Genomic DNA, 25,041 nt, shown 5'->3' with positions numbered 1-25,041 from the left:
AACATGCAGGTTGCTGTTTCTCTCCCTTTGCCTGGCCCAGTGGAGCCTCTGGGACAGCCTGGCACTTTCAGAAGCCCATGGGAGGAGTGGGCTGAGGGGACAAGGATACTGTAGCAGTAGAGGTGAGGGAGGCATGCCTGGGACCCTCGGTGCAGACAGGAGCTTGGGGAATTGCATTTTAAGCAGCTGATCAGATCTTCCTTCTTGAATTGAAGCAGCTCCTACTCATTGAGCACGTGAACAAATGAAGCGGGGAAGACACCTTGCCTGTGAGGCTGTCCTTCAATCCACCCTTTCTGTGGGGAGAAAGGAAGGAAAAGGACCAGTGAGCATGGCACAGGGGCATTCAGGGGGATGAGGAACTGGCCCCATAACAGCTGCCTTTTGTTGCCAGGGAAAAGATGGAAGATAGACAGCTGCAGAGCAGGAGATGACAATGGGTGCAACAGTCATGGGACAGGGGGAAGAGATGGATTGAGAGGGGAGCATATGCATCCCAGTGCCAGTCAGCACATGCAGGTTCACTCACCCACCAGTTGCTGTCCTCCTTTTCAGACACCACAACGATCTCGCCTGTGTGGAAAGTCAGCTCATCTTCCCGGTCAGCATCGCAGTCATAGAGAGTGCGGACCCTGCGGAGCAGCAGTCTGTTCTGCAAGCAGGAGAGAGCATCATCAGGCCTCCTCAGCTTTGTCAGACGCAAACTACAATAGCTCTAGAGTCTTGATCCCAAAGCTCCTGGCAAAGATGTGAGGAGTAAGGATGAGAGACTGAGAGGTTTCCTGTGCAGAGGGAGGGCAGAGGTGGCAGGTCACCTGCTGGGAGTTTGGGTGGGACAGGGATCCAGAAGACACCTCCTTCTGCTGGAGCATCCTTCTAGAGCCCCCTACTCCGCTGCCTCAGGACTGTGGCATGTGCAGTTACACTGCCTGAGGTCCCAGTTCTCTCAGGTCAGCTCTGTGCAAGGAGTCAGCAGTGCTGCTCAGCACAACCCCAAGACTAAGCAACCCAAAGTGAGGTCCCCCTAACAAAAGGACTTTGCCTTTGCACAGTGTCCTCGGGGAAAAGTGTCCCCTGGACCACAGAGAGGCAGGGCCAGTGTGGACACTGCACCCTTGTCTGTGCCAAAACTGCTCTCTCACCTGCCAACAACCCAAAATCATAAACAAGACTTCCCTCAGAAGTCAGTGGAGCCTTATGGGGATTTTGGTAGCATTCCCAGCACCTAGCAGGGAGATGTCAAAGCCAGACAGTCACAGCAGAAGTGCTGGGAGGAAAAGTTGCTGGGGCCTGCTCCAGCTCAGTTCAGAACCAAAAGTGATAAATATGGGCAGAGGTGGGAGCTGAGCTGATCCTGGCCACTGGCCACCTACCAAACTGCTCCTCTGAGGAAGAAGAGGTGGGACATCCCGGGCATGGCCAGAACATGGATCTGGCTCCTGGAGGGATCGGTGTGGGCCAGGCTGTCCCACTTTGCTGGGGCCAGGCATGCAGAGGGGTTGCATGGCTCTCAGGGCACCTGTGACACAATCAGGCTGGTCATCTCCTCCCATCTTTCATCATGGGTGGACAACAGCAACCACCACTGTCAGGCAACACGGTACAGTGTGGGCAACAAGCATGCCATCAGTCTGGGAGCTGGAAAGGGGAAGGACTGGGGATGGGATGGAGAGGGGCAGCAGGGCAAGGGGATGTGGCCAGGCAGCAGAAGGACATAAAGAGGAGGCTGGGGGGAGATGGGCTGTGCAGCTCCCAGGTGACCCAAGAGCTGCCAGCACCAGGAAGGGTGCAGCTGCCGTGGATCATGCGCTTGGCATCCTCCGTTCCCCCCACACTGCTGAGCTCTGCTGGGATGAGGCTGTTTCCTAGAGGCACCTGGAGGTTCCAGCTGGTCAGACCTCCATCCCAGAGCACCCAGGGCTGCTCCTGTCAGTGCTCACCCCTTTGTCAAAGGGTTGTGTTGTGAAAGCCACTGCCTCAGCCACCTCCTGACACCCTGCCTGAGTACGGAGAGGGGGCCATCTGCCATGGGGCACTCATGGAAACAAATCCATTGCCTGAAAGATGGGGACAGGGTCATTGCCTTCTCTGAATCCAGCATCTCCAACAGCCCAGAAAACCCCAGAATAACCCTGCCCTGGAGGTACCAGTACCTAACAGTGGGCACCCTGCCTCCTGCTCAGCTGTGGACATGCTGTCCAGTGCTGCATCTCCCACAGCTCTCCCAGCCCCACGTCCAAGCAAGAAGTCTTGCAAGCCTGATCCACTAACAAGGCTTGGCCAGACAAAGCCACAGCCAACCTGACCTAGTGTGGGTATTGGACTGCAGACCTCCAGTAGGTCCCTCCCACCAGTGTGGTCTGTTTCTTTGCCCCTTCTGCGCCTGTTCTTCCATTACCTGAATCCAGGCTAGGCAGGCTGGGCTGGTCAGGGCTAAGCAGTACCCAAGGCGCCCACTTTGAGGATGTGCGCTTGTGCTTGATGCTCAGCGGCAGGGGTGGGCTCCTCCTGCTTCTTGTGTCCTCAGCAAAGATGGATGAGCTGGTAAGGAAAGGTGGATATGTCCCCTGGACAGCTAAACAGAGCAAGAACAGACCAGGGGTCAGCAGCAAGCTGGTGCTGAGCAGGTCTCCTGGGGGGAAGCTCCAGGGGAGAATGGGCACAAACGCGTGGACAGGGATTTTCTTTTCTCTGCTTGCAGGTCTGGCTTGAGAAATGCATCCAACTGGAAGTAGAGCTGGGACTGGCAGAGGGGAAGTCAGACAGGACTTGATGAGTCTCCCAGAAAGCAGGCAGCTCTGACAGGTGGGACACGCCATGGGAAGGCTGGGGGCAGCTGGAGCCAGTCTTGCTAAGGAGCAGAACCGTGATGCTGCTGCTGTTCCTGCCAGCAGTTTTGCCTTCCCAGCCCTGTCTCTAAAGACATGCTTCTCTGCCTCTCCCAACAGCAGTAGCATTTAGGAGGGGACAGCGCATCCTAACGGCACCAGCGTAGGGGCTCCAAGGGCAAGGATACTTTGCACTGCTCTTCAAAGCAGGGATCGGTGCTAGGACAGACCAGCCAGCACAAGCCATCCTTGGACCCTCAAGGACAGAAGGGTGCCCTAGGGCACCAGACAATCCCTCACACCCCATCAGGGCCCAGCTCCCCATCCAGACCACCCTCTGCCAATGAAGCCAGGCCGCAAGAGCAGCAGCTCACCCTGCCAGCCCCTGCAGGACCCCACTGCAGGCTCTCACCTGGCTTTGCCCGCTGGGGCAGGAATGGAGGTGCGTAGGAGGGGGGTGGCGGCACATCCAGGTTGCAGAGGTGGGCGGCTGGCGGGGGGCAAGTGTCCAGCCATGCCCACCAGGGCACTGCCCATGCTGCCTCCGGCCTGCGGGCAGCAGCACGGGGGTGGTAGCAGCTCTGGGGATGGGCAGACACCCTCTTCACAGGACCCAGCTGGGAAAGGGATATTTGCAGGTTAGACAGAGCAAGTATGGCTGCACCCAGTCCAGTGCAGTGGGATCTGGGGGAGCAGCAGCACACATGGCCCCAAGCCAGAGCGTGTCAGGACCTCACCTTCTCATCCAGGTCTTCATCACTCTCATACATGTCGTCTTGGCCCAGCTGCCACTCATACTCCACGTGGACATTGGGGTTGAACTGATTGCTCTGGGCCTGCAGCAGCTGGGGCACAGAGGAGCTCCCTGAGGACCCACCAGCCCGGTCCTACCCACCAACCCCACAGGCAGCTGCTGGTCCCATCTCCAACCACCTGCCCATCAGGGCAACATTTACAAGCTGTGAGCAGTGCTTCCCAGCAGCAAGGGAGTTTTGCAAAGCTCTCCAAACACACAAATCAGGACACGGCAGAAGCAAGACTTGGACTTGCTGAGGAGATGCGCTCACCCCACGCAGCCTCAGTACAGCTCCAGGTCCCCCTGCCCAGGCACAGTGTGGCAGGTCCCCCTGCCTGGCCTGTCCCAAAACGTTCTGCCCTGAGGGACCCCATGCCAGCAGGGCCAGCACCCGCTGGACCCCTCTGCACCCTCCTCTGCATCCCACACTGGCACTGGATGCATGTGTGCGGACGGCCCTGCAGGACACATCCACATGGGTGCAGGTCCCGCGCCGCTCTCCGTTACTGGGACGCATCCCAAAACCGGAGGGGTGATGAGACACAGTGTCTTACCAGCTCTTCACACAGGGGATGTCTCATCCTCCTGGCAACATCCAGGGCTGTCTCTCCCACCTCATTAGCTGTAAGGGGGAAATGGCAGCCTTGAATACCTCAAGTCCAGCCTGTGTTCAGCAAATTGAGGAGCAGTGCTGTGTTTGGGGCATCTGGGGGCAAATAAGCCTGAAAGAAGGGACAGTCTAAACCCAGACCAAAACAAAGACTCAGACCATTAAGAGATGGTGATGGGAAGATGAAGAAGAGAACAGGAGCTGAGACACCCAGATAAGGAGAGAAAACAGCACAAGTAAATGCCAATGACTCACAGAGATGGGACAGAACAGAGAGACAGAAGAGGTCAGTCACTGCTAGAGCCTAAAAGCTACAGAACCAGAGGAGGACTCCATAGCCAGCACCCCTTGTTCTCTGTGTCACCACAGGGAGCTTTGGGCAGACCTGGTACATGACACATAGACCTCCCAGACAGCCATGTCCCAGTGAGCGCAAGTGCGAACAAGTGATAACCATTTTACTTCAGTTTCACTTTAACCTAAAACCCCTCCCATTCCTGGGAAGTCTGAGGGTGGGACCTGTGGTAGTGTTGCTGTAGCTCTGCAATGTTATTATTTCTGCAAAACCCCTCCTTGTAGAGCTGCAGCGCAAGTCTGGCTGGGGAGGGGTGGGCTGGGGAGATTCTGGGGAAGGAGGAGGGAGGTCTGCACCCTGAGGCACTGCAGAGCATCCCCAGACCAGCAGCAGGGTCTGCACTGTAGACTCAAGATGCTCAAGGTACCAGTGGCAGTCAGTAAAGACAGATCAGGCACAGCTGTGCCCAGCATGGCCAAGGCAGTGAGAAATTTGGCTGCCGAATCACTGTGCAACTGAGGGACATGCACCCAGCTCCTGCCGTCCTGCCACGATCTCTCTGCCCTCTGAGGGGCAGCCACCACACTGCCTGGAGCAGGAAATGGGAGCATCTCAGGAGCATCCCAGGAGGCAAGGCTCAACGCACCTACCAGCTCAGCTGATACCTGATGGTGGAAACATTTGTGCCCTCCTGTTTCACCCAGGATCCTAGTTTTAAAGCTTACTTCTGTGTTATGAGGAGGAGATTCATGGGCAGTATAAATGGTTGAACCTGTGGTCTGGGTGCCAGAGCACCAGTACACACTGTCTCCGAACCAGCACTTTAGCAGCCCTCCCACCTGCTCTCCAGCACTGCAGCGTAGGTTTTGAAAATGAGTTAAGAATTTTGGCTCCTGTTGTGCATGTGCTTCATGTGGAAGAGCAGCTCAGGCAGTGTTTGCCTTGTGGGGCTCTGCCAGCTCAGTGAGCTCAGAGCAGTCCCACCACAGAGCTGACAGTCAGAAACAGGTCTGTGGCTGCCCACCCGGGAGGGGAACAAGTGAAGTGGGGCAGAGCTCCCTGGGGCTAGGAGCACTCCAGAGCAAGCTGTTTCCTCCCTGGGGAGTAGAGAGGAGCATCCCCTGCCCCAAGCTCAAAAGCAAAGCCACCGCTTCTGTCCTAGGCTGCTGAGTACAGGAACCTATGAGATGTGGTCACCCCACTCATGGAGGACCATGTGCACCCCAAACAAGCTTGTGAATGCTGCTGAGCCTGGAGTCAGCCAAGAGCAGTGTCAGAGCAGGACACCTCACTGGACATGCAGAGAAGAGCCTGAGGCTGTCACCCTGTGGGCAGGATCCCCACACAACACCGTCATCAACTGCCTTTCCACAGCCTCTCCCCAGCTGCAGACAAGCACTGCTGAGCACTTTAGCAAGGTTAAGGATGTGTTTCAGAGAAGACCTGAGAAGACCATGGTGAGGTGGTCCTGTGGCCACTCACTGATGGCAATGTTGGCTTTGGCCTTCAGCAGCAGTTTGACACACTCAGGTTTGTTGTGAGAGCAGCAGTAGTGAAGTGGCGTGTTCCCCTCTGCCATCCGCTTTGCCAGGCTCCTGCTGCAGCAGATGGTGAATAACATCAGCATCCCTGGGAAGAGCCACCAGCCCCAGCCACAGCAAACACTGCCTGGTGCTGGTACACATGTCATTCTTCCCACCTCATCTGAAGAAGAGGTGGTCACCACCACCATCACACCTCAACCCAGAGGAGACGAGGGAACTCAAGGCCCCTCTGATCTAGGGGTAGTTACCCCAAGCCCAGGCCAAGGCACATTTGCTGGGATACCTGCCCCAGTGATTTTTCTCTTTTTTGGGAGCATTTTGGAAAAGATAATCAGTCTTGCACCTTTCACTAGCACAGCTTAGCCATGACAAGCTGACTGGGTGTCATGAGCTTACCTGTTCTGGATAGGAAAATCAATGATATGCAAAGAAGTTTGATCAGACAACAGCACTGCCAGGTGGAGAACGGTCTCCCCAGGTTCCTGTAGCCAAGAGATATACAGCAAGGATGAGACCGTGTTTGCCCGCACCACTACTGCAGGTAGAAGCACTGTTCCTTAGGGACTGTCCTTAAACATTTAAAATTCCTGAGAGATGAACAGGTTTTGACTGTCTTTTCAGAGTCATGGCCACCCAGGCTGGTGAGAACATAGTTAACATGCATAGAGCCATGGCCCATGGCTTCATGAAGAAGAATCAATTATCCCCTTCTCACATTTAGAAACTGAGGCAACCAAAGGTGGCTTTTTTCCCCCAGGCCACCAGCTGAACTTTGCTGAGTCCACAATCTCAACAGAGCCCCAGGGTGTGCAATAGCTGCTCCCCACGGAGCTGCTTCTCGCTTGCTGGTTTGTCCCAAGACATGCCATACAAGATGGTGCTTCTTGCTCACTGCAGCATTTTGCTCCTTTGTTTTTACTCTGGAGGACACCCACCAGTGTCCTTGCTGGCAAAGGGAGTGGCACAGCAGTGTGCCTGCAGCTCCAAGGGTTAGGGCTGCAATTGCTTCTTGCACTTATAGCAAGGACCCATGCTGTGGTTTTGCAGGAAAAAATGCTGCCCTGATTTTTCAGCCTACAGTGAGACTCAGATGTCCTGAGAAAATGTCCTCAGAAGTTTACAAGTAAATCTCAGTTACAAATTGGCCATTGGAAAGCCTTAGGCTTATGGTTATGACTTCTGGCCCACACACACAGAGCACGAGGAGGGCTGTGGGGTTGCAGCCAGAAAACCTCCCTCTGACATGATGTTCCTCACCCTGCTCAAGTCTGCCTGTTGCTCCCAGCTCACAGAAAGCACTGTTTTCATCAGAAAACTCTGTTGCTTCCTGAGCATAGGGACCCGTATGGACAGGCTGGAGAGATGACAGCAAAGCTGTTTGCCATACAGGCCCACGGGATGGGTGGCCATACCTGCAGAGGTGCCAGCACAGGCTCGCTCAAATCCACATTCTCCGCATATGCTTGGAGCAAAGAAAATATGTCCTTGTCCTTGACAGCTTCTGCGAGGCCAGACCACTGAGCAGCAGGGATCTTCTTGGCATATTTCTTCTCAACATACTTGGAAATGATGAATTTTTTCCAAAAGGCCCTGGCAAAGACCAGGTAAATGAAAATTAGGGGCCACAGAGCAACCCAGTGAGCATCCCAGGGCCACCCCTCTCCTCTCCCACTGCCCCAGCCACCTTCCTTTTCTATCCTTCAGACCTGTCAGGCAGTTTAGCACCTTTCCACTCTGTCTGTCCCATTCCCCGTATTCCTCTGCAGCACCATTCATAACAATCCTTACAAAACACTGTGGTTTTCTTGAAGCTTCCTCTCCTGCAGTTACATAATTAAACAAGAACTTGACTTTCATGCATTTAAAGTGTGATCCCCACTGCCATGGCTGGAAACCAGTGCTGGAAAGGGAAAGGCAAGAAGAGAAATGAGAAATGAGTGGAGCTGCTAAGAAGGACAGTCCTGGCTGCACATCAGTAGGGCAGGGCAGGGAGGGGTGGGAAGGTAGAGTGGGACAGGGACTTGTGTGGTACAGAGCAGTTCATTGTGTCCAGTGACTGGGTACCAGGGTCTGTGAGATCAGCGTGAGCATCAGGCAAGGATCTCACTGAGCCCAGGACTGAACTGTGAGGGCTTGAAGGGTCTGAAAGGCAGCAATGGGTCAGGGCTGGAGGGGAAGGGAAGGGAGAAGAGAGCAGAAAACATCACCAGGACCATATATAAATCCCCAGTGCACCCCTGAGCATCTCCCACCTGGGAAGGGTGGAGGGATCAGGGCTCCTCATTCCAGAGCAGAGGCAATGGAGGGGGTTCTGGAAAGCAATGAATGCCTGGGAGAGGGGGAGAAGCACCAACCCTTCCCTGTCCCTCCTAGCACAAGACCTTGGGGTGTTGGTTGAAGGTCGTGGGATCCCTGCTGGAAGGAAAGATGGGGAGCTGGTTCTGGCTTCCTGTGAAGGGCACAGGCGTCCTCACCCCCAGTGCTCACAGGGCTTGAGAGGACATTGGGCAACTTCATGGGAGAGGAATGCCCTCAGAGCTAAAATACAGACACAAGCTGCCTGGAGCTCTGTACTGAAAGCTGTTGGAGGCTGGGACAGTGCCAAGCACAACTTTGTGCTTGTCCTGTTCCTCTGCCTTGTGGCCACCTCAAGAAAAGGACGTTGGTCCAGGTGAGCCCTGCTCTGGCCCCAGGTCACCAAAGCATAAGTGAAAGGAGCATGCTGGATCCCAGCTTACCCATTGCTTTTCTTGAAGAGTGTCCCCAACTTCCCCATACCATACTGCTTGTTCCCTTGCAGCTGGTGCATGTTGTACTCTGCCTGCTTGTTCCCAGGGTCCTGCCAGAAGGAGAGAAATACCAGCAAGGCCCTACCCCCTCAGTACCACTGGCAACCAAGAGCATCTCATGGGACTGATGGGGACCCTGTGCTCCCCCAGAGCTCATCAGAAACCCAGCGGCTTTCTGCATCGGCAGGCAGGCACTATATCAGCAGCTGCCATGCCGTGCCCTCTACAAACACCACCCCACGTTACCTTGCAAGAAGGATTGGAATTTATCTCTTTCTGCTCCAGCTGCAACACTGTTTTCAGCTTATCCTGAAGGGAGCAGAGCTGCTTCTTCTCTTCGTCCTGCCTGATCTTCATCTGAAAGGTGCCAGCGCACAGTGAGCTGCTCACATGGCAGTGGGAGGCTCCTGCCTTGTCTGTGGCATGCCCCCACACCACCCTCTGCCCTCGCCACCTCCCCACACTCGTGGGATGCACTGAGCCCCATTCCTACGGTGGGAGGTTGCCGCTCGTCCCCTGCAGTGCCATGATATGTGGCTTGTGCACTAAACACTTAAGCAGAAACCTCATTGAGGGGAGGTAGCGGGCATGTCCCCAGTGCCAGGACTCTTGCAACATGAGGCCACAGGACAGCAGTCTGCATTTTACTGAGAAAACAGCTGTTTGCAGCTCTCTGCAGTGTAAAAACAACAAACGGCTTGAAGGTCACCGTGGTGGTTGGGTTTCTTTCCCTTGGTAGTGCCAGCAATTAAAATAATTAAAAAGTCTCCAAGCCATGAAAAAGTTGATGAACCTTGGCAGAGGAATGTTGCCCTGAAACAGAGCCTGGGTGTTAGTCCGCACAAGTGATCCATAAGATGCTGCTTACTGTGCTTGGTTACCCTGCTCTGGGGTGGTGTCTCCCCTTTTTTTGTTATTTACATAATGAATTTTAATATGAATTATTACAGATTATGGAACAAGCAGGGTAACACCCCTAAAGCAGATTAATTCAAACAAAGCAGCAGATGCCCAGAGGACACCTACACTACAGGACCAGGGGAGATGAGTACAAGTGATGCTGACACAGTATCTGGGTGTGGACCATATCCCAAGCCTCTGCAAATGTTGACTTGCAAAGAGGTATGGAGAAGGATAAGTAAGCCCAAGCAAACAGGAACGGAGGTCTAGAAATGCTGGGAAACTGCCATACACCCTCTGCTGCACTTAGAGGATGTTGTATCACCTGGGAGATGAGTGCTCAGACTGTTTCTGAAAGCCTTGCCACTTGAAAAAACTCCTTTCTGTCTCTGGGCTGTGTATGACTGACAGAGCTCAAAGTCAAAAGCTAAAGTTCACATGACCTGCCTCCACAGCAAAACAAAGCACAAGGGCTTCCGATATTTGAAGTAGAACAACAGTTTCAGTCCAGAAACAGTAACTGTTTCCAAAACATGGTTACAAAGAGCTGGATATTTTGAATGAAATCAGTATCTTCTAATCTTTTACTCATGTTATTGCTTATGAGGTGTGTCAGTGGGAGCAGGAAATCCCATTTGCAGGGGAGTTGAGCTGAGTTTATCCGAACAGGCAGAGGGAGGACTATGGTGGGACCATCTGAGAGAGAGCAGGGACCTCAGTGCCAGCAGCACCCACCGTGGGCAGTGGGGAAGAAGCTTGGATCCAAAGCCTTTGGGGGATTTTTCCCAAGTTGCTATCTCTACTGCCAGGTTAATATAGGCTCAAGCTTTGGCTAAACTCCTTGATCAGCCCCTGCCCCAGGCTGGCTTGAGCCTACCACAAGCCAGGCAGCTCTCCAACTGAGGGAATATGCCCAGGGTCTTGCCGGCACAACGGACCTGGCCTGCTGAGGAAGGGTTCCTGGGGATCTGCAGCCCACCTTGGTGCCACTCCCCAGGGACTGAGCAGAAGGAGCTGCCAGATGCTGCTGGTGCCTGGGCCAGAGCCTGGGGGACTTCAGCATCCCAGGAATGCAGAAAGGGACCTGCTATACCCTGGACACAAGCATTGGACACTCACTGACCAGGGACAGAAGATGGCCCAGAATGAAAAATCAGTGTGGATTCAGACAAAAAAAGCTGCTTTGAAACAATCTCAGTTTGGAAGGCAAGTGAGAAACACCAGCATGAGAGTCACCGCTGATGCCTGCCCACTCCAGACCGGGCTCTGCCAGGGCTGTGGCACAGTTGCTGTGCACCAATGGAAGGGAAATTCATCCCTTGGATGCAATTTCAGCAACTCTAACACCACTCCATGTGGCACAGGCTGGTCCCTATCCTTACTTCACACATGTTCAACTGGAAGGTCTTACACTCATTCTCTATCTCCTCAGCAATCTTTCCCCCACTCACCTCGCCCCACACCATGACATGCTGCTTTGCCAGCTCACGCTTCTCCTTCTTGATCTTGGTGCTCAAGGAAAGAGAAGAAATGTGTGAAAAGCTCCGTCCAACTGCTTGCCAGTGAAGGCAGACAAAAAACAGCCTTCAAGTCTAGGTGTCAGGTGACGGAGCCTGAAGACTTACAGTTTGGTCTCACATTTTTTGCAAGCCTTCTCAAAGGCCAAAGGCACCATTTAATGACTACAGCTGGGACAGAGCTCCAAAACATACGTCACGCATACGTACATCACAGCTATAGTATACAGCTATAACACCTTCCACAGGCTCACAATTTTAAGGGCACAAGGAACTGTTCAGACACGCACAAGCCAGAAAGTACCAACCAGGTTCTCACCTGCTGTTGTGGATTAACCCAGCAGGTAGCCAAAACAACCACACAGCCTCTCACTCGCACCGCCCCCTCAGCGGGTCGGGGGAGAGGAATCAGGAAAGGAGAAGAGTAAAAACTTGTGGGTTGAGATAAAGACAGGGGAAATAATATTATGGGGAAATTATAATATGGGGAAATAATAATAATAATAGTAAAAATAGTAATAATAATAATAATAATAAATAGTATACAAAACAAGTGATGCACAGCACAATTGCTCACCACCCACTGACCAATGCGGTTCCTGAGCCATGCCCCTCCCCAGCCAACTCCCCCAGTTTATATACTGAGCAGGACGTGGTATGGTACGGAATATCCCTTTGGCCAGTTTGGGTTATGTGATCTGGCTGTGTCCCCTCCCAGCTTCCCGTGCACCTCCCACCTTCCCACTGGCAGGCCAGAGCACAGAAAGCTGGATAGTCCTTGACTGCTTAGCAACAACTAAAAACATCAGTACGTTATCAACATTTTCTCATCCCAAATACAAAACACAGCCTTACACCAGCCTCCAGGCTGTGGCCCAGAGCCTGCTGCTCTTCCTGGGGACCCCTGCCAGCATCCCCTTGCAAGCCAGGGGTCCCACTCTGATGTACATGCAGGGGACAGAGCTGCCTACCAGGCTCCTGACAGCAGTCAGCAGCTCCCAGAAGGCAGCAAAGGTGCTAAAGGTGCTAAAGGTGCCACCTGCTCCTCGCCTGCTAGCTGGTAGTTGGCTGAGAACTTCTGGGCAGTGATGTGGGGTTTGAGGTGGCTGATGAGGTCTGGGGGAACATGGATGGTCTTGGGCAAGTGCAGGGGAAAGGTCAGGATGAATGCCCAACCAACCTCTGCCTCCCTCCTGGGGAGTCAGCATTCCCAGTTCTGCTCGCACACCCAAGCCGGTTCCTGTTGCGTCCTGCTGCCACCACCATTACCACCCAGCTGTAGGGACCCCTGAGACCCATATTACCTGCTGCAGTCAACCCAACCAAAGATTCCCCTCATACAACCATCGCCTCTTCCCCTGCTTGAGGCTCCATTCTGCCCTGACCTTGTTCACAGCTGTGCTCCGCCTTCGCTGCTTTCCTCATCTTCTGCAACACAGCTCAGTCAGCATCCAAGGTGTAGAAATACAGAGGAGATGGTTTGGAGGCATCTAAACTCTCTGCTTATGAGAGGCTGGATTACAGATTTTATATCATACAAGTACTGCTTGGAAAGACTCTCATACAATCTCTTGTTTGGAGCAGGATTATTGTCAATACCAGGTTGTCAGATTGTCAGGTTGGCTGTGCTTTGCTTAATTGGGCTTTGATACTCTCCAAGGATGGAGGTCACCTCTCTAGTGACCTCTTGCAGGGCTGCACCACCCTCTGCAGAAGAAACTTTTCCTAAATCCCAACTTGAGACACAAAGTGTATATTGCTGCACGTTATATCATCTGATGCTGCCCAAAAGAGCTAATTCACCTAATGATAAATTCACCATTGCCTATAACTGCCCTTAGATGAGTTGTGGGCTGCTATCAGACACCCCCTCTTCACCCAGCTAAATCAGCCCAGCTCTGCTTCTCTGTTACCATCCACTAACCCTCTCTGGTTTCTCCACATTGCTCCTGACTGGGGACAGTGTTTCAGGTATGACCCATTCAGCGGACTGATGTGAGTGCCGACAGCTCCCACACTGGGCTGGCCCTGCAGGGAGTGACAGGACTTCACTCTGAGTGTTGTCCTGACAGTGCCAGAGCTTGAAAACAGGCACAGGCTTTTAAGATCCATAAACACTGAGCTGTGGGACCAAACGGTTTTACAGTGACTTGGGAATGCAAAGAACAGCTCAGAATGGACTTGCATGTTACAGCTGAGTGGGCGTGTGTACCCAGGGGAATGGTACCACCGGCTTTGTCCTCTGTTGTGCACTGCATCAGCCAAGCCATATAGCTGAACCTGTGTAGTAGAGGAGGATGTGAGCCAGGTTCTGCATAGTCAGCACAGTCAAGACTTGCATGCAGGGACGTCACCATAAATGTTTAGGTACTCAGGGAGCAATAGTGCTGGAAACTCATTTGCCTGCATGCTTCCAGAGTTCAGTACAGCAGGGATGTTGAGAACTTGAATTAGGGACTTACACCCCAAAATAGGAGTTGCCAGACTTCCCGCACCCCCAGGAAGAGCTGTTATTCACGGCACCTACACTTTCTTGTCCAGCACAGTTTGGGACTGAGGTTTTCCAGCCAAGCCCTCAAATAGAGATTCCTGGAGCAACTAAGACCTCTAAGGACCAGCAGCACTATGCTCACACCAAGCATTGCAAATCCAGGGAATCTGGTATTATGACTCTGGATCAGTCATCTTGGAGAGATCCCCATAAGCTGAAGTCAGAAAGGCAGTGGTGGGATAGGACATCTCAAGCATCTGATCATTGTTCTTTGGCAAAGCTGTTGGAGACACTCATACACCCATGTTCAGAAAATTACTTTAGCAATTACTTCAATCCAGGACTTCAAGGACTAACACATCCCCCTCACAACCGCATGGTTATTGCGAGTGCTGCCGCAAGGAGGGCACAGTCCCCTCCTGGGCATGAGCTTCCTGCAGTTGTCTGAGCCATTGCATGCAGGATTCATCTCGCTAACCTCAGGCATCCCTTCACCCTTCTTCAGCGCATCTCCCTTGCAGAGGCTCCACTGGGGCAGCTTTCCCAGTTCCAGATGTCTCTCATCTCCTCAACCCTAGAGCAGATTTTTAGCCACACAATTGGACTCGACCTCTTCCCTTCCCTACCTGTACTTGTACATGGCATTAGCAGTGAGCAATCTGGAGCCTGCTGCCACTGAGACCCTGATCACCAACCTCCTAGTGGCCTCCAGAGACTCTCTCCCCCTCACTCCCCTCTGCTGCTGGGACACACCTTGACCGGGACAGCTGACTCTTTCATGAAATGTGAAGGTCCCTTGTGATGCCAGTCATGTTTACACTTCATCTTTTACCAGAAATTCAGCTCTCCACACACAGATGCTCAAACCTCCCACATCTATGGCCTTCCTCTTCCTTTATCCTGACAATCCCCTCCCTGGAGGGGTAACCTCAGTCCACAAGTGACCCATCCTCACCTTTGAGACCATTCCCTGCCTGGGGTGGGTTGTCCCTGGCTGCAGGCCCGGTGCCCCCAGAGCTGCTCCATCCTCAGCTGGGCAGGGCAGAGAAAGTACAACGAAAGGCTCATGGGTCGAGATAAGGACGGGGAGAGATCAGTCAGCAATTACTGTCATGGGCAAAACAGACTCGACTTGGGGAAATTAGTTTAATTTATTGCCAATCAAATCAGAGCAGTGTAAAGAGAACTAAACCCAAATCTTAAAGCCCCTTCCCCCCACCCCTCCCTTCTTCACTCCCGAATTCTCTCCCTCCTCCTCCCGAGCGGCGCAGGGGGACGGGGAATGGGGGTTGTGGTCAGGCCATCACACGCTGTCTCTGCCGCTCCTTCCTCCTCAGGGGGAGGACTCCTCACCCTCTGCCCTGCTCCAGCGTGGGGGCCCTCCCACGGGAGACAGTCCTCCAGGGACTTCTCCAACGTGAGTCCTTCCCATGGGCTGCAGTTCTTCACGGGCTGCTCCAGCCCGGGTCACCCATGGGTGCTGTCCTTCAGGAACAGGCTGCTCCAGCCTGGTCCCCCCACGGGTGCCGTCCTTCAGGAACAGGCTGCTCCAGCCCGGGTCCCCCCACGGGTGCCGTCCTTCAGGAACAGGCTGCTCCAGCCCGGGTCCCCCCACGGGTGCCGTCCTTCAGGAACAGGCTGCTCCAGCCTGGCCCCTGCGGGGTCCCAGGTCCTGCCAGCAAACCTGCTCCAGCCGGGGCTCCTCTCTCTCCCCATGGGGCCACAGGCCCTGCCAGGAGCCGGCCCCAGCGCGGGCTGCCCACGGGGTCACGGCCTCCTTCGGGCATCCCCCTGCTCCAGCGTGGGGCCCTCCCTGGGCGCAGGTGCAGATCTGCTCCCCCGTGGAGCTCCATGGCTGCAGGGGCACAGCCGGCCTCCCCGGGGGCTTCCCCAGGGGCTGCCGGGGACCCTCTGCTCCGGCGCCTGGAGCCCCTCCTGCCCCGCGCTGGGGGCTGCAGGGTTGTTTGACAACTTCCCGCTCCTCCCTCCAGCTGCAAATGCTGTTATCAGCTTTTTTTACCCCTTCTTAATTCTGTTATCACACAGGCACTGCCACCATCGCTGATGGGCTTGGCCTTGGCCAGCAGTAGGTCCATCCTGGAGCCGGCTGTCACCAGCTCTATCAGACATGGGTGAAGCTTCCAGTAGCTTCTCACAGAAGACTCCTCTGCAGCCCCCGTGCTACCACGGCCTTGCCATGCCAACCCAATACATGGGCAATGATCTTGGGCCAGGACGCTTCCGTGCTTTGGAGGAGTTGCACTGGGATGAGGCTGCTCTGTGGCATCCCAGAGGCTATCAGCAACAGGCACCTCCACCTCCCCACGCTCCCCCCATCTTGTGAGCCCAGCTGCAAGAAGCAGCACTCCCTCCAAGGATCGTGAAGTGTATATGAGTACAGTCACTGGACACAGTGCAGGAAATTACACATCTGGCAATTGGTCCAGGAAAACCCAAGCTCCCTTCCCTGCCTGTACTTTTACCTGCATTCGTTTGCCTTGCAGGCATGGATCTGGTTCTACACTCAGCTGAACTGCGTGATTTCCCCTTTGGGGACTTGCCTCCAGTGGTGGAAAATTGGTGGATGTGCTCCTCCTGGATCTCAGTGCTCCTTCCCTCTGCTGCCCACAGCACTGCCACGCTCAGCACACACCATGCCAGCGCTCTCCTTGCTCAAGGGCAGGTTCTTGCTGTGTTTACTGCTTAATTCCACATGGTGCTGCTCTCCAATGCAAGCAAGCACCTGCTGACAGCTGTTTGCACGCACTAAGACTCTTTGCTGTACAAAGTTCCCCACGTCATCAATAAAAGCTGCTGGCTGAACCACTGCAAAAGTCACCAGTACTGGTATTTCTGCCTTTCAGAGGTAAGGACAAGGAATAAGAAGGACCCTGCACCTCCAGCTCTTCCAGATCTGTTTTCATCCCTGTCTGTGGTTCCCAGGGTGCTGGGGTCACAGTACACTTCTCCCTCCTCACCACATTTCAAGGGTGCAGAAAAACTCAGATTGAGCACGACTGTCAGTTCACATAATCTGATCGTCTGTGTAAGCATGGCATTAACACTCACAAGACAACCTTGCATGAGCCTATACCCTGTGCGGCACACAGCAGTCTCCAGAAAGACATCCAAGCTGTGTTTAAAAAGGATGAAGACAAAGCATTCACTCTGGAGGCCTGAGAAGAAAAAAAGCTCAGTGACCAGCACTGACAAAACAATCTACAGGACCACAGCTCCCCATCTGCTCCAAGCCTGCAGGCACTGGGGGACTTCAGGACAGTGCAACAGTCACAGCCCAAAGACAGGTCCTGATAAAGTCCTGGACACCATTCCCTCATCTGCTGAAACTACAAAATAATGAGAGGTGACATGGTGGTGGTGCAGTTTGGTTGCTCCCAGCACATTTACCAGACCTACCAGGAGGAAGCACCAAGAGGCTCAGAGCCCTTTGGACCACCATATGGAGCGCCCACCACAGCAGTAACATCTCATGGGTATTTTCCATGACGGGTCAGGACCTTGATTTGCCCAGGAACAGGCCAGCATGATGGTCAACACTATACTGGCTGTAGCTTTCAGCTAAGTCCCAAGGCAGGTGGGATGCTTTCCGTGGGACCCTCCACTGAGCCGATATTGCCCTCACTCAGTCTTCCCGGGGCATTGAGCTCTGCTGCTTGCTCCCTCATGTGCCAGCAGCATGCAGCAACCCCTTCCCTCCCACACTGCGCTGATGATGCCTGCCAGGGTCTTCTAGCTTTTGCCATCAGTCAGAAACAAAGGCATTTGGCCCAAATGAGTTTTGCGTCAGATGCTGCACTCAGCAGCCACCTCTCGCCCTGGCTCTGTGAGTTTTTGGAACCACTCCTGCATTTGGCCTCCGAACATCCTATGTCCACAGCTTAACTCTGGACGAGTGAGGAGACCATCCTGTCGCCCCCAAAAACTTCCTTTAATTTTTTGTTTTGCTTTTAGCTTGATGTTTGTCTGGTCGAAGGTCCTCTCTTCACCATGTGGTGCGAGCAGTAAAGCTGCAAGGTATAGCCTTCCCACACAAACCTCTCCCCCTTTGCTCTTGTCCCCACCAACTGACGCTTGTCACCTGCCCACCACACGCCATCACAACCCTTTGCCAAATCTTTGAGTGTTTTGCACGCCGCAGCCCCCCCACCCCTGCTCACCTCCTCCAGGCTGTTGCCCATGTGGCTGGCAAAGGCAGAGGGGGTGGGAGAGCTGAGATCCTCCTGTGCCTGCCACACAAAGTCACACAGGGAGATGAGGGCCGCCATGCTGCTGTGGCGAGATGGCACCAGGAAGGGGAACTGCCAGAGAGAGCTGGGGCAGAGGGCTGGGGTCACACTGCTGCCAGCAGTGAGGGCAGGAGGGAGCCCATCATCTCCTTGCACACCTACACCCTGAACAGGCACACACACCCCGCTCAGTGTGCACACACTGACACATAACTGCACACCAAGGCACACAGCAGCACAGCTACAAATCCTGCCATTATAAGCTGAAATATTTTGAGGAAGCCTGAGGCAGACACACTTTGAGCCACAGGGAGCCCCAGCCTTGTGGTGTGGTAGAAAATGCAGCTGAGCATGGCTGCAAGAGCCAAGGAGCTGGCTGGGGATGTGCACTGGGCGTGCTGGGGTGCACTGTGCTTGCTGGCATAGACTGGTCACTGCTGAGGTGCACCAGGTGTGTTGGGATGCACTGTTCACTGCTGGGGTGTACCAGGCACTGTTTGCAAAGGCAACGTCCCACACAACAGGTTCTGCAGAAAGCTGGGGGTGTTGCAGCACTGAGGAGCAGCACTGTAGCACCCCAGGGCCTCGCTCTAAGCCCATGCAGGTGCTGCATGACCTGAGCCCTTGCAGCCTGTTTCACTCCCCCTGCAGCCCAAGGGTCCCCTTGTGGGGAGAGAGGGCTTTCCCTTTGCCATTCTGGGGCCCCCACCCAGCCCAGCCGCCCTGGAGGAGCATGATGTCTGCCCCACACTCATACCTGGCTTCAGGTCCAGTCAGAGTCCTCACCTGCTCCTTACCTGCCTGTCTGGCTCTGCCCAGATAGTTTTCTCACCAAAACTTATTCTATTCCTGTCCCATTCAAAAGACAATCAGGCAGCTATCCTCCCTGTAAAACCCTGTTGTCAGTTAATTTCTTTGGAAATGCAATGGTCCCTCTAAGCATCATCTCCTGTACCAGGATGAGACTCCTCAGAAGGAATCTGTCCTGTCAAAACTCAGAATGAAGCACCTCCACTTGACATCAGATCCTGTCAGGACTTGTCTGTGCAGAAGACAGGAACTACAAGTCTCATTTAATTTACATCAGCCCAACACCACAATATAGATTCATGCTGATGACCGCATGCCAATGTCCAAGAGCTGTGCTATCTGGGAGGAATGGCAAAAGGGGCATCAGCGAGGACTGCCTGCAGTAGACTGGCCCCTGGCTCCAGAAAGCAGCTACAAAACACAAGCAGCATTGGAGAGAGCAGACAAGCAACTTTTATTCCTATGGAAATGAAGAGCCAAAATGACGTTTGAAGCAAGCCTGAATCCAACCCAGCACATGCGGGAAAAGGTGTTAAGCAGCTTGTAGGGAGTGACAACCAGAAAGTCCATGTCCTGGGGAGTGCTACCACATCCAAAGCCGACTCCAACTCCAAGAGCTGTTTCTGTGCTCTTGTCACAGCAGGAAGCTCATGGCTACCTTGGATCTATCATCCTTCTCCCCGGGGAGCCCCATTCAAAGGTCTTCCAGGTACTACATCCACCAGAACCCTACACCAGACCTGCCTTCCCCCCATACAATGTCTTTTGAACTCTCCAGGCAAAGGCCTGGAAAGTGCGAAGTGTTGTCAAGCTGGGGCATGGATGGTTCTATATGTCCCTGTCTCTGCCAGAATCACTTTCAATGGCAAGAGCTGGTTTCAGCTGCCATGTCTGTGAGGAAAGCGCCAGCAGACCCCATTTTCCCACCCTCTCACCCCAGTCCCGCAAAGAACAATTTTTTTCCCAAAGCTGTAACTGTCCTTCAAGGAGTTTGCCTTATTCAGTAAATTGGTTACTTGGTTTCTTAGCATCTCATGGGTACTTAGCATGAAACATGACTCCCCAAAGAGGTCAATTATGCAGGTCTCTCACTCTGAACACTGCCTCTGCACCTGCAGGACTTCCTTAAACTTTCTGGTCCAGTCTTGATTCCTGCAATAATTACCCCTGTCTTTGAGTAGTCCTGTGCTGGAGAGCATTTATCCATTAATGATCTTCTCACTGATGTATCCAGGCATGGTGTAGATCAAAAGAATCAGGAAGATGGTCAGAACAGAGACAATGAACAGCACAATGATGTATTTTTTGTACCGCTTCCAGATAAAGAACACAAAGGTCTTCATGGGATTCACAAACCAGTTGAAAGAAGTTTTTGGACGGCTGAAACAGGAAGGGAAAAATAGATAAGCACAGGTTCCATCCACAGAGCAGCATGTTGGCGCTCTGCTTTGGTGCCCTGCCACGCTCATGGGTCACCAGCTCTTCCTGCTGCTTCCAGACAGGATCACCCTAGAGGCTGCAATAACTACAGTGCCCATGAAAGTGATGGAGACAACAGGACCTGAGCCTCAGGACAGCCCCCACAGAGCTGTTCTGCACCCATGTGGCTTATGGGTGCATTCACATGGTTAAACCAGAGCTGCCCTTTTTGTACAAGCAATGTTATGGCACAGCTGTCTTGAGTACCTCACTAAGATCAGCCCTGGCCCAGATGCTGCATCCACAAGTCCTGCTGGACCCACTCAAGCGCTGGAAAGCCCTGGCAGCCCCAGTCCTGCAGACTCCACCATCCAGGGCCTCACTGATTGCTCTCAGCTTCTTGACAAGCAGATGCTCCCCGTCCCCACGCAAATAGCTGCTGAAAACACAGCACTGTCCATCCATGTTAAAGGCGATAACACAGATACTCACTTGGGCTTTTCCAGGGGTTCAGGCTCTTTTCGGCCCAAACCAACAGGACTTTTCTCAGCCTCCTCCACAGTCAGCAGTTGGAATTCTGCTTCCACCTTACCCTGGAGGGAGAACATGTCTAAGCCACAGCCACACATGTTGATTCACAGACCAGCCTGCTGACCACATGCCCTGCCAGCACTGGGTATTTTTCTCCCAGTTCCACTTACAGATGCTCAAAGCAATTAACTTCTCTCTCCAGACATTAGCTACAGAGTCTCACACTTCACAGTCAGCAGAAACTGTGGCCTGGCCAGAAACTAACTGTTTTGCAGACAAGGCACTGTATTGTAATGTACTCCCCAGCTACCTGGATTTGCCTGCAGCCTCCCATCCTGGCACTGAGCAAAACTCACCCTTGGGAACATACAATGGTCTACTAGCAGGGCCATCAGCAGCGAGTTTGCCTTGGCACAGCTGGCACCTGTGCCAGCAAAAACAAGCTTTTGCTGCTGTCCTGTCTGGCTGATGGGGAGCCACGTGCCTCTTGCTTTGCTCTCCTCACTGAGCACTGCTCTATGGGAAGCTCAGAGGAAGACATGAAGTTGGACACCCTTTGCATGCCACCGCAGCTAACACTTCTGGGTCAACAAAGTGCTGGATTTGCAGCAGATGGGACAAGTCACCAGGACCCTGCACAAAGTCCTGGGCAGCCGTGTCATTGCTGCCTCTGTAGGTGATGTGTATGCAGGACAGGTTGCCATCTCAAAGCAGAGGCAAATCACTGGCTCTCTGTGCACTGTGCCAGCACCCTGCCTTACCGTCAGGAGGTACTTGTTCCCACTGGGGTCTGTGAACTCCACATCCTCTGGTTTGACTGAGCTGCTCCACTTCTTCTTCTTCTTCTTCTTCTTCTTCTGCTTGTCCTCCCTTTCCTCTCTCTCCTCATCTTCTTGATCTTTGAGTTTGATGAAGGGCCACCAGCCCCTCATGCGCTTGTTTCGGAAAATGGAGAAGCGAGGTGTTGCATTCTCCTTGGCCATCTTGATGGTGCAATGCTCTGAGCTCTTGGCTGCCCGCACCATGTCATGCAGCTTCAGCTCAATGGAGCCTGCAAGCACAGTGAAGAGGAGAGCTCATGGTGAAATCCTGAGGTCAGCCCCACACACTGTTTCTGTCTCAGCCATGCCCCAACAACTATGAGTAGGTCCACAGCCGCTGCAATGATGTAGCAGTCTCCTGTACATTTACAGGTGGAGAACCTGAAGCTCGGCATAAGGACCAGCCCAGGAGTTAGAGACTAAGAAGCAGAAGCCACAGGTCTTGTCTCATCTCTGATGTTGCCAGTGTGGTTTGCATGTGGTGCAGTGGGTTATTTTCACTCCTTTACTGTGTCCCACCCTGCTCTCCTCACATGTCCAAGCTCCTCTTCCCCTCTCATTCCTGTAAATGTCAATAAAAAATTGACTGCAGAAGCCCCTTCCTGCCTAGAAGTTCCTGAGATTGTACGTGCCAGGAATCATTGGGATTTCTGTCTAACTCTTTCTTCAGTGTCTGAGTAGCATGGCTGAACCAATCACCATTGGAAGAGCCTCACGGAGGTAAAGCCCTTTAAACACACCATGGAAGGTTGATGAATAAAGAGTTTTATCCTGCCCAAGAGACAGCAGGGCAAAGGGGCTGCTTTCTAATGGGGAGGCAAAAGTTTGAAGGGAAGGACAACTGAACGGAGTGCTACAAACTTAAGGATGGCAGCAGAAGCAGGACAGAAGCAGCAGCATTTGTGCTAGCATAGTGTGAGCAGAATTACCACCAGCCCAGCTTCATCACCAGGCCCTCCTGCATGCCCAGCTCAGCAGGTCTGGTTACTGGGAAGTATGAGAGCAGCCAGGGAGCTGTGAGACCACAGCGATGGGATGCCACAACTCAAGTGCAAATGGTCTCACAAAGGCTGCCAATCCCTGTTCCCACAATGTAAGCTCCTGGGAAAGCTGCTCTTTGGCCAAGTCTTTGGGATCTGCAGATACAAGTGAGAGCAGGGAAAATGAGCAAGTTTATCAGAAAGGGTATGAGGAAGCAGAACCTGGAAGTCCTGTGGCACAACAGGCCCTGAAAAAGGACACCAAGGTCCTGGGACAAGCATGCAAGCTCAACATGTCTGTGTGGGAGAGGTGCATATCTCCAGGCTCTGCCTTGTGGCTCACATATGAAAAACCAGCCCAGGTGACTGCTGAGCTGTAGAGCTTGATCTGATGCTCCTGATGTCCCTTCTCAGACAGCTGGGCCCAGGGGGAAATGCTGTAATACTCCATCAAGGTGAGGGACAGGTCACCCCACTTCCAGCAGGTCACACTGTACCTAGAAAGTCATTAGCTGAAATCCTGTCATAATCCCAGACCTGGAGGACCAGAACAGCCGGTTCACGAAATTCTGATTCCTCCATGGAAAAGACAGAGTCCTTCTTCTTGTAGGTGATCTCCTTCTCGGTCGGGAGATAGTTGAAGCGGAAGATGAACCTCCAGTTGAAATTGCCCTCTCCGGTCAAGGAGTTAAAGTGAACATCTGTCTCCTGCTTGTCATGGTCAAGACCCTTTATCCAGCTGCAGGAGAAACTCAAGTTATCTATCTCCTACACCCCATCAGCCAGCCCCAAAGGCAGAGCAGAAAGATCAAGGGGTGAACGCCCTGGGGTAGCAGGAAAGGAAGAGTCAAAGAACAAAACTGGACCAACACCTAACCAACATCTTTGGGGGTACAGCAGTCCATGCAGGGGACTGCTGTGAGGCACCTCGTGCTGAGGCAGGGAGGAGCAGAGTTTCAGAGGAGGCAGTGAGGGTGAAGGGCATGTCAGGGAGCAGGACAGCCAGGCTCCGGCCTCCCTCTGGCTCCCATCAGACCTTTTCACGTAGATGTCACTGGAAGGCTCTCCTGTTACTGGGTTGACATCATCAAGGATCACATCGTCCGTGTTCCAGATAATCACACGCAGTTCATAGCTGTGGGGAGGACACAGGGGTGTGTGAGACACATGCTCTCACCCCTGGTGCCTGGGAGGGTAGGTCAAACCCACACCAGCAGAGCAGCAGGACCTGAACCCTCCTAGCACTGTGGTCCCCTGCCAGGGCTCCTCCAGCCAAACACTGTCCAACAGTCTTTCTGCCATGCACAAAGCCCTTCCTGTGGGGCTACAGACCCAAAAGACAAATACTCACAGTCAAAACAGGCAGCTTTTGCAAAGCAAATCCCTGGTGTGTGGGAAACTCACCCAGCACCACTTAGCCATAGAGCACAGAAAGGCTTAGGCATCTCTTGCTCTAACTTCACAGTAGATAGATTGTTCAGATTGTCTGCATGAGTTTTGAGTATCTCCAAGGATGGATATCCTAGCACTTCTCTGGGTCACTCCATCCCTATCCCAGGGTAACTTCACTCTCATTAGGAAAATGCTTTCCTTATATCCAGTTGGAGTTTTCCTTGCTGCAATTTGTGTCCATTATCTCTTGTCCTTTCATGTGCACCTCTGAGAAGAATCTGGACCTTCCATCTCAATAGCCCCATTAGATCATTGAAAACAGCAAATGTCCTTCAACTTCACTTCTCCAGGCACCCAGAGGACATCTGTCCACTAGACAAAATAAAGCTAGATGAGTAGCTCTGACCTGGGTTTCTATCACCTTTATGTCCAGTCTTAGAAAGAGATTAACCCTGCCCTTCACAAACACTTGTGCAGCTCAGGTGCTTATGCCCCATGCTGATACACCCAAGAGGCCATCCAATGGCCAGAGCTGAAGCAGAGAGGAGGGCTGCATGCCAGGCTAACACAGACCGTCAGCCTGCGCAGGACTCGGTGGCACATCCCACCAGGCACGACAAAGAACAGTGACCCTCCACACAGGCTCACCAATCCCAGCCCTGCTCCCATAGGTGCTACCTGACAGGCAGTCGTGGCTTGATATTGACAGGCGGCGGTGCGGGGACATCATTTGGAAACATGTCAATCCACATGTGCAAGGAGCCCTGACAAGAGAAGACAGCAGAGAGGCTTCAAAATACAGACTACCCTCCAGCTCTTCAGGGAGCAAGGGCTTGGTCCTGCAAGGAAAGCTCTCACCAGAAAGCCACTGCTTGGCTCTCTGTCCCCAGCACTTCAGAGCAACCTGTGACTGGATTTTAGATAGGGAAAAAATTAAAACTACCAAAAATTGCTTATTTCCCTCCCTAACCTGCTCCCAAGAAAAAACATTTCAGCTGAAGTGAGTTCGTTTCAAACAGAGGCAAACGCGTCCCTCTGTCTTAACAAGAAGCATATGATGATGCAATGATT

General features: G+C 53.2%; 2 protein-coding genes across 2 annotated transcripts in view; both read right to left on the bottom strand.

The window, feature by feature from the left end:
• Positions 1–221: 221 nt before the first annotated feature.
• On the bottom strand, positions 222–18,272 carry LOC309410757 (arf-GAP with SH3 domain, ANK repeat and PH domain-containing protein 1-like; the record flags this gene model as incomplete). The annotated part of the gene is given in 17 exon segments (XM_082007203.1): positions 222–296; positions 530–652; positions 1,374–1,519; positions 2,399–2,575; positions 3,241–3,445; positions 3,566–3,673; positions 4,179–4,246; positions 6,012–6,127; positions 6,470–6,555; positions 7,486–7,663; positions 8,812–8,912; positions 9,133–9,219; positions 11,145–11,267; positions 12,251–12,310; positions 12,313–12,395; positions 12,665–12,718; positions 17,939–18,272. Coding segments are annotated over 17 exon segments (1,908 nt in total). The 5' UTR covers positions 18,057–18,272.
• A 1,754-nt stretch (positions 18,273–20,026) lies between these two features.
• The window catches only part of LOC309410640 (fer-1-like protein 4), a gene marked incomplete at both ends in the record, with an annotated part of 40,510 nt that continues 35,495 nt past the window's right edge, over positions 20,027–25,041 (bottom strand). Inside the window, 6 exons of the mRNA XM_082007079.1 lie at positions 20,027–20,207; positions 20,739–20,839; positions 21,539–21,828; positions 23,076–23,317; positions 23,615–23,713; positions 24,649–24,734. Of these exons, the coding sequence (XP_081863205.1) occupies positions 20,027–20,207; positions 20,739–20,839; positions 21,539–21,828; positions 23,076–23,317; positions 23,615–23,713; positions 24,649–24,734 (999 nt within the window). The remainder of the gene's footprint in view (positions 20,208–20,738; positions 20,840–21,538; positions 21,829–23,075; positions 23,318–23,614; positions 23,714–24,648; positions 24,735–25,041) is intronic.

This window comes from Phaethon aethereus (assembly GCF_964289735.1).
Source record: "Phaethon aethereus genome assembly, chromosome: 16".
In the NCBI taxonomy this organism is placed as follows: Eukaryota; Metazoa; Chordata; class Aves; order Phaethontiformes; family Phaethontidae; genus Phaethon; species Phaethon aethereus.
Note: the sequence above shows the minus strand (reverse complement) of the source record. Positions and strands in the feature narration are given on the sequence as shown.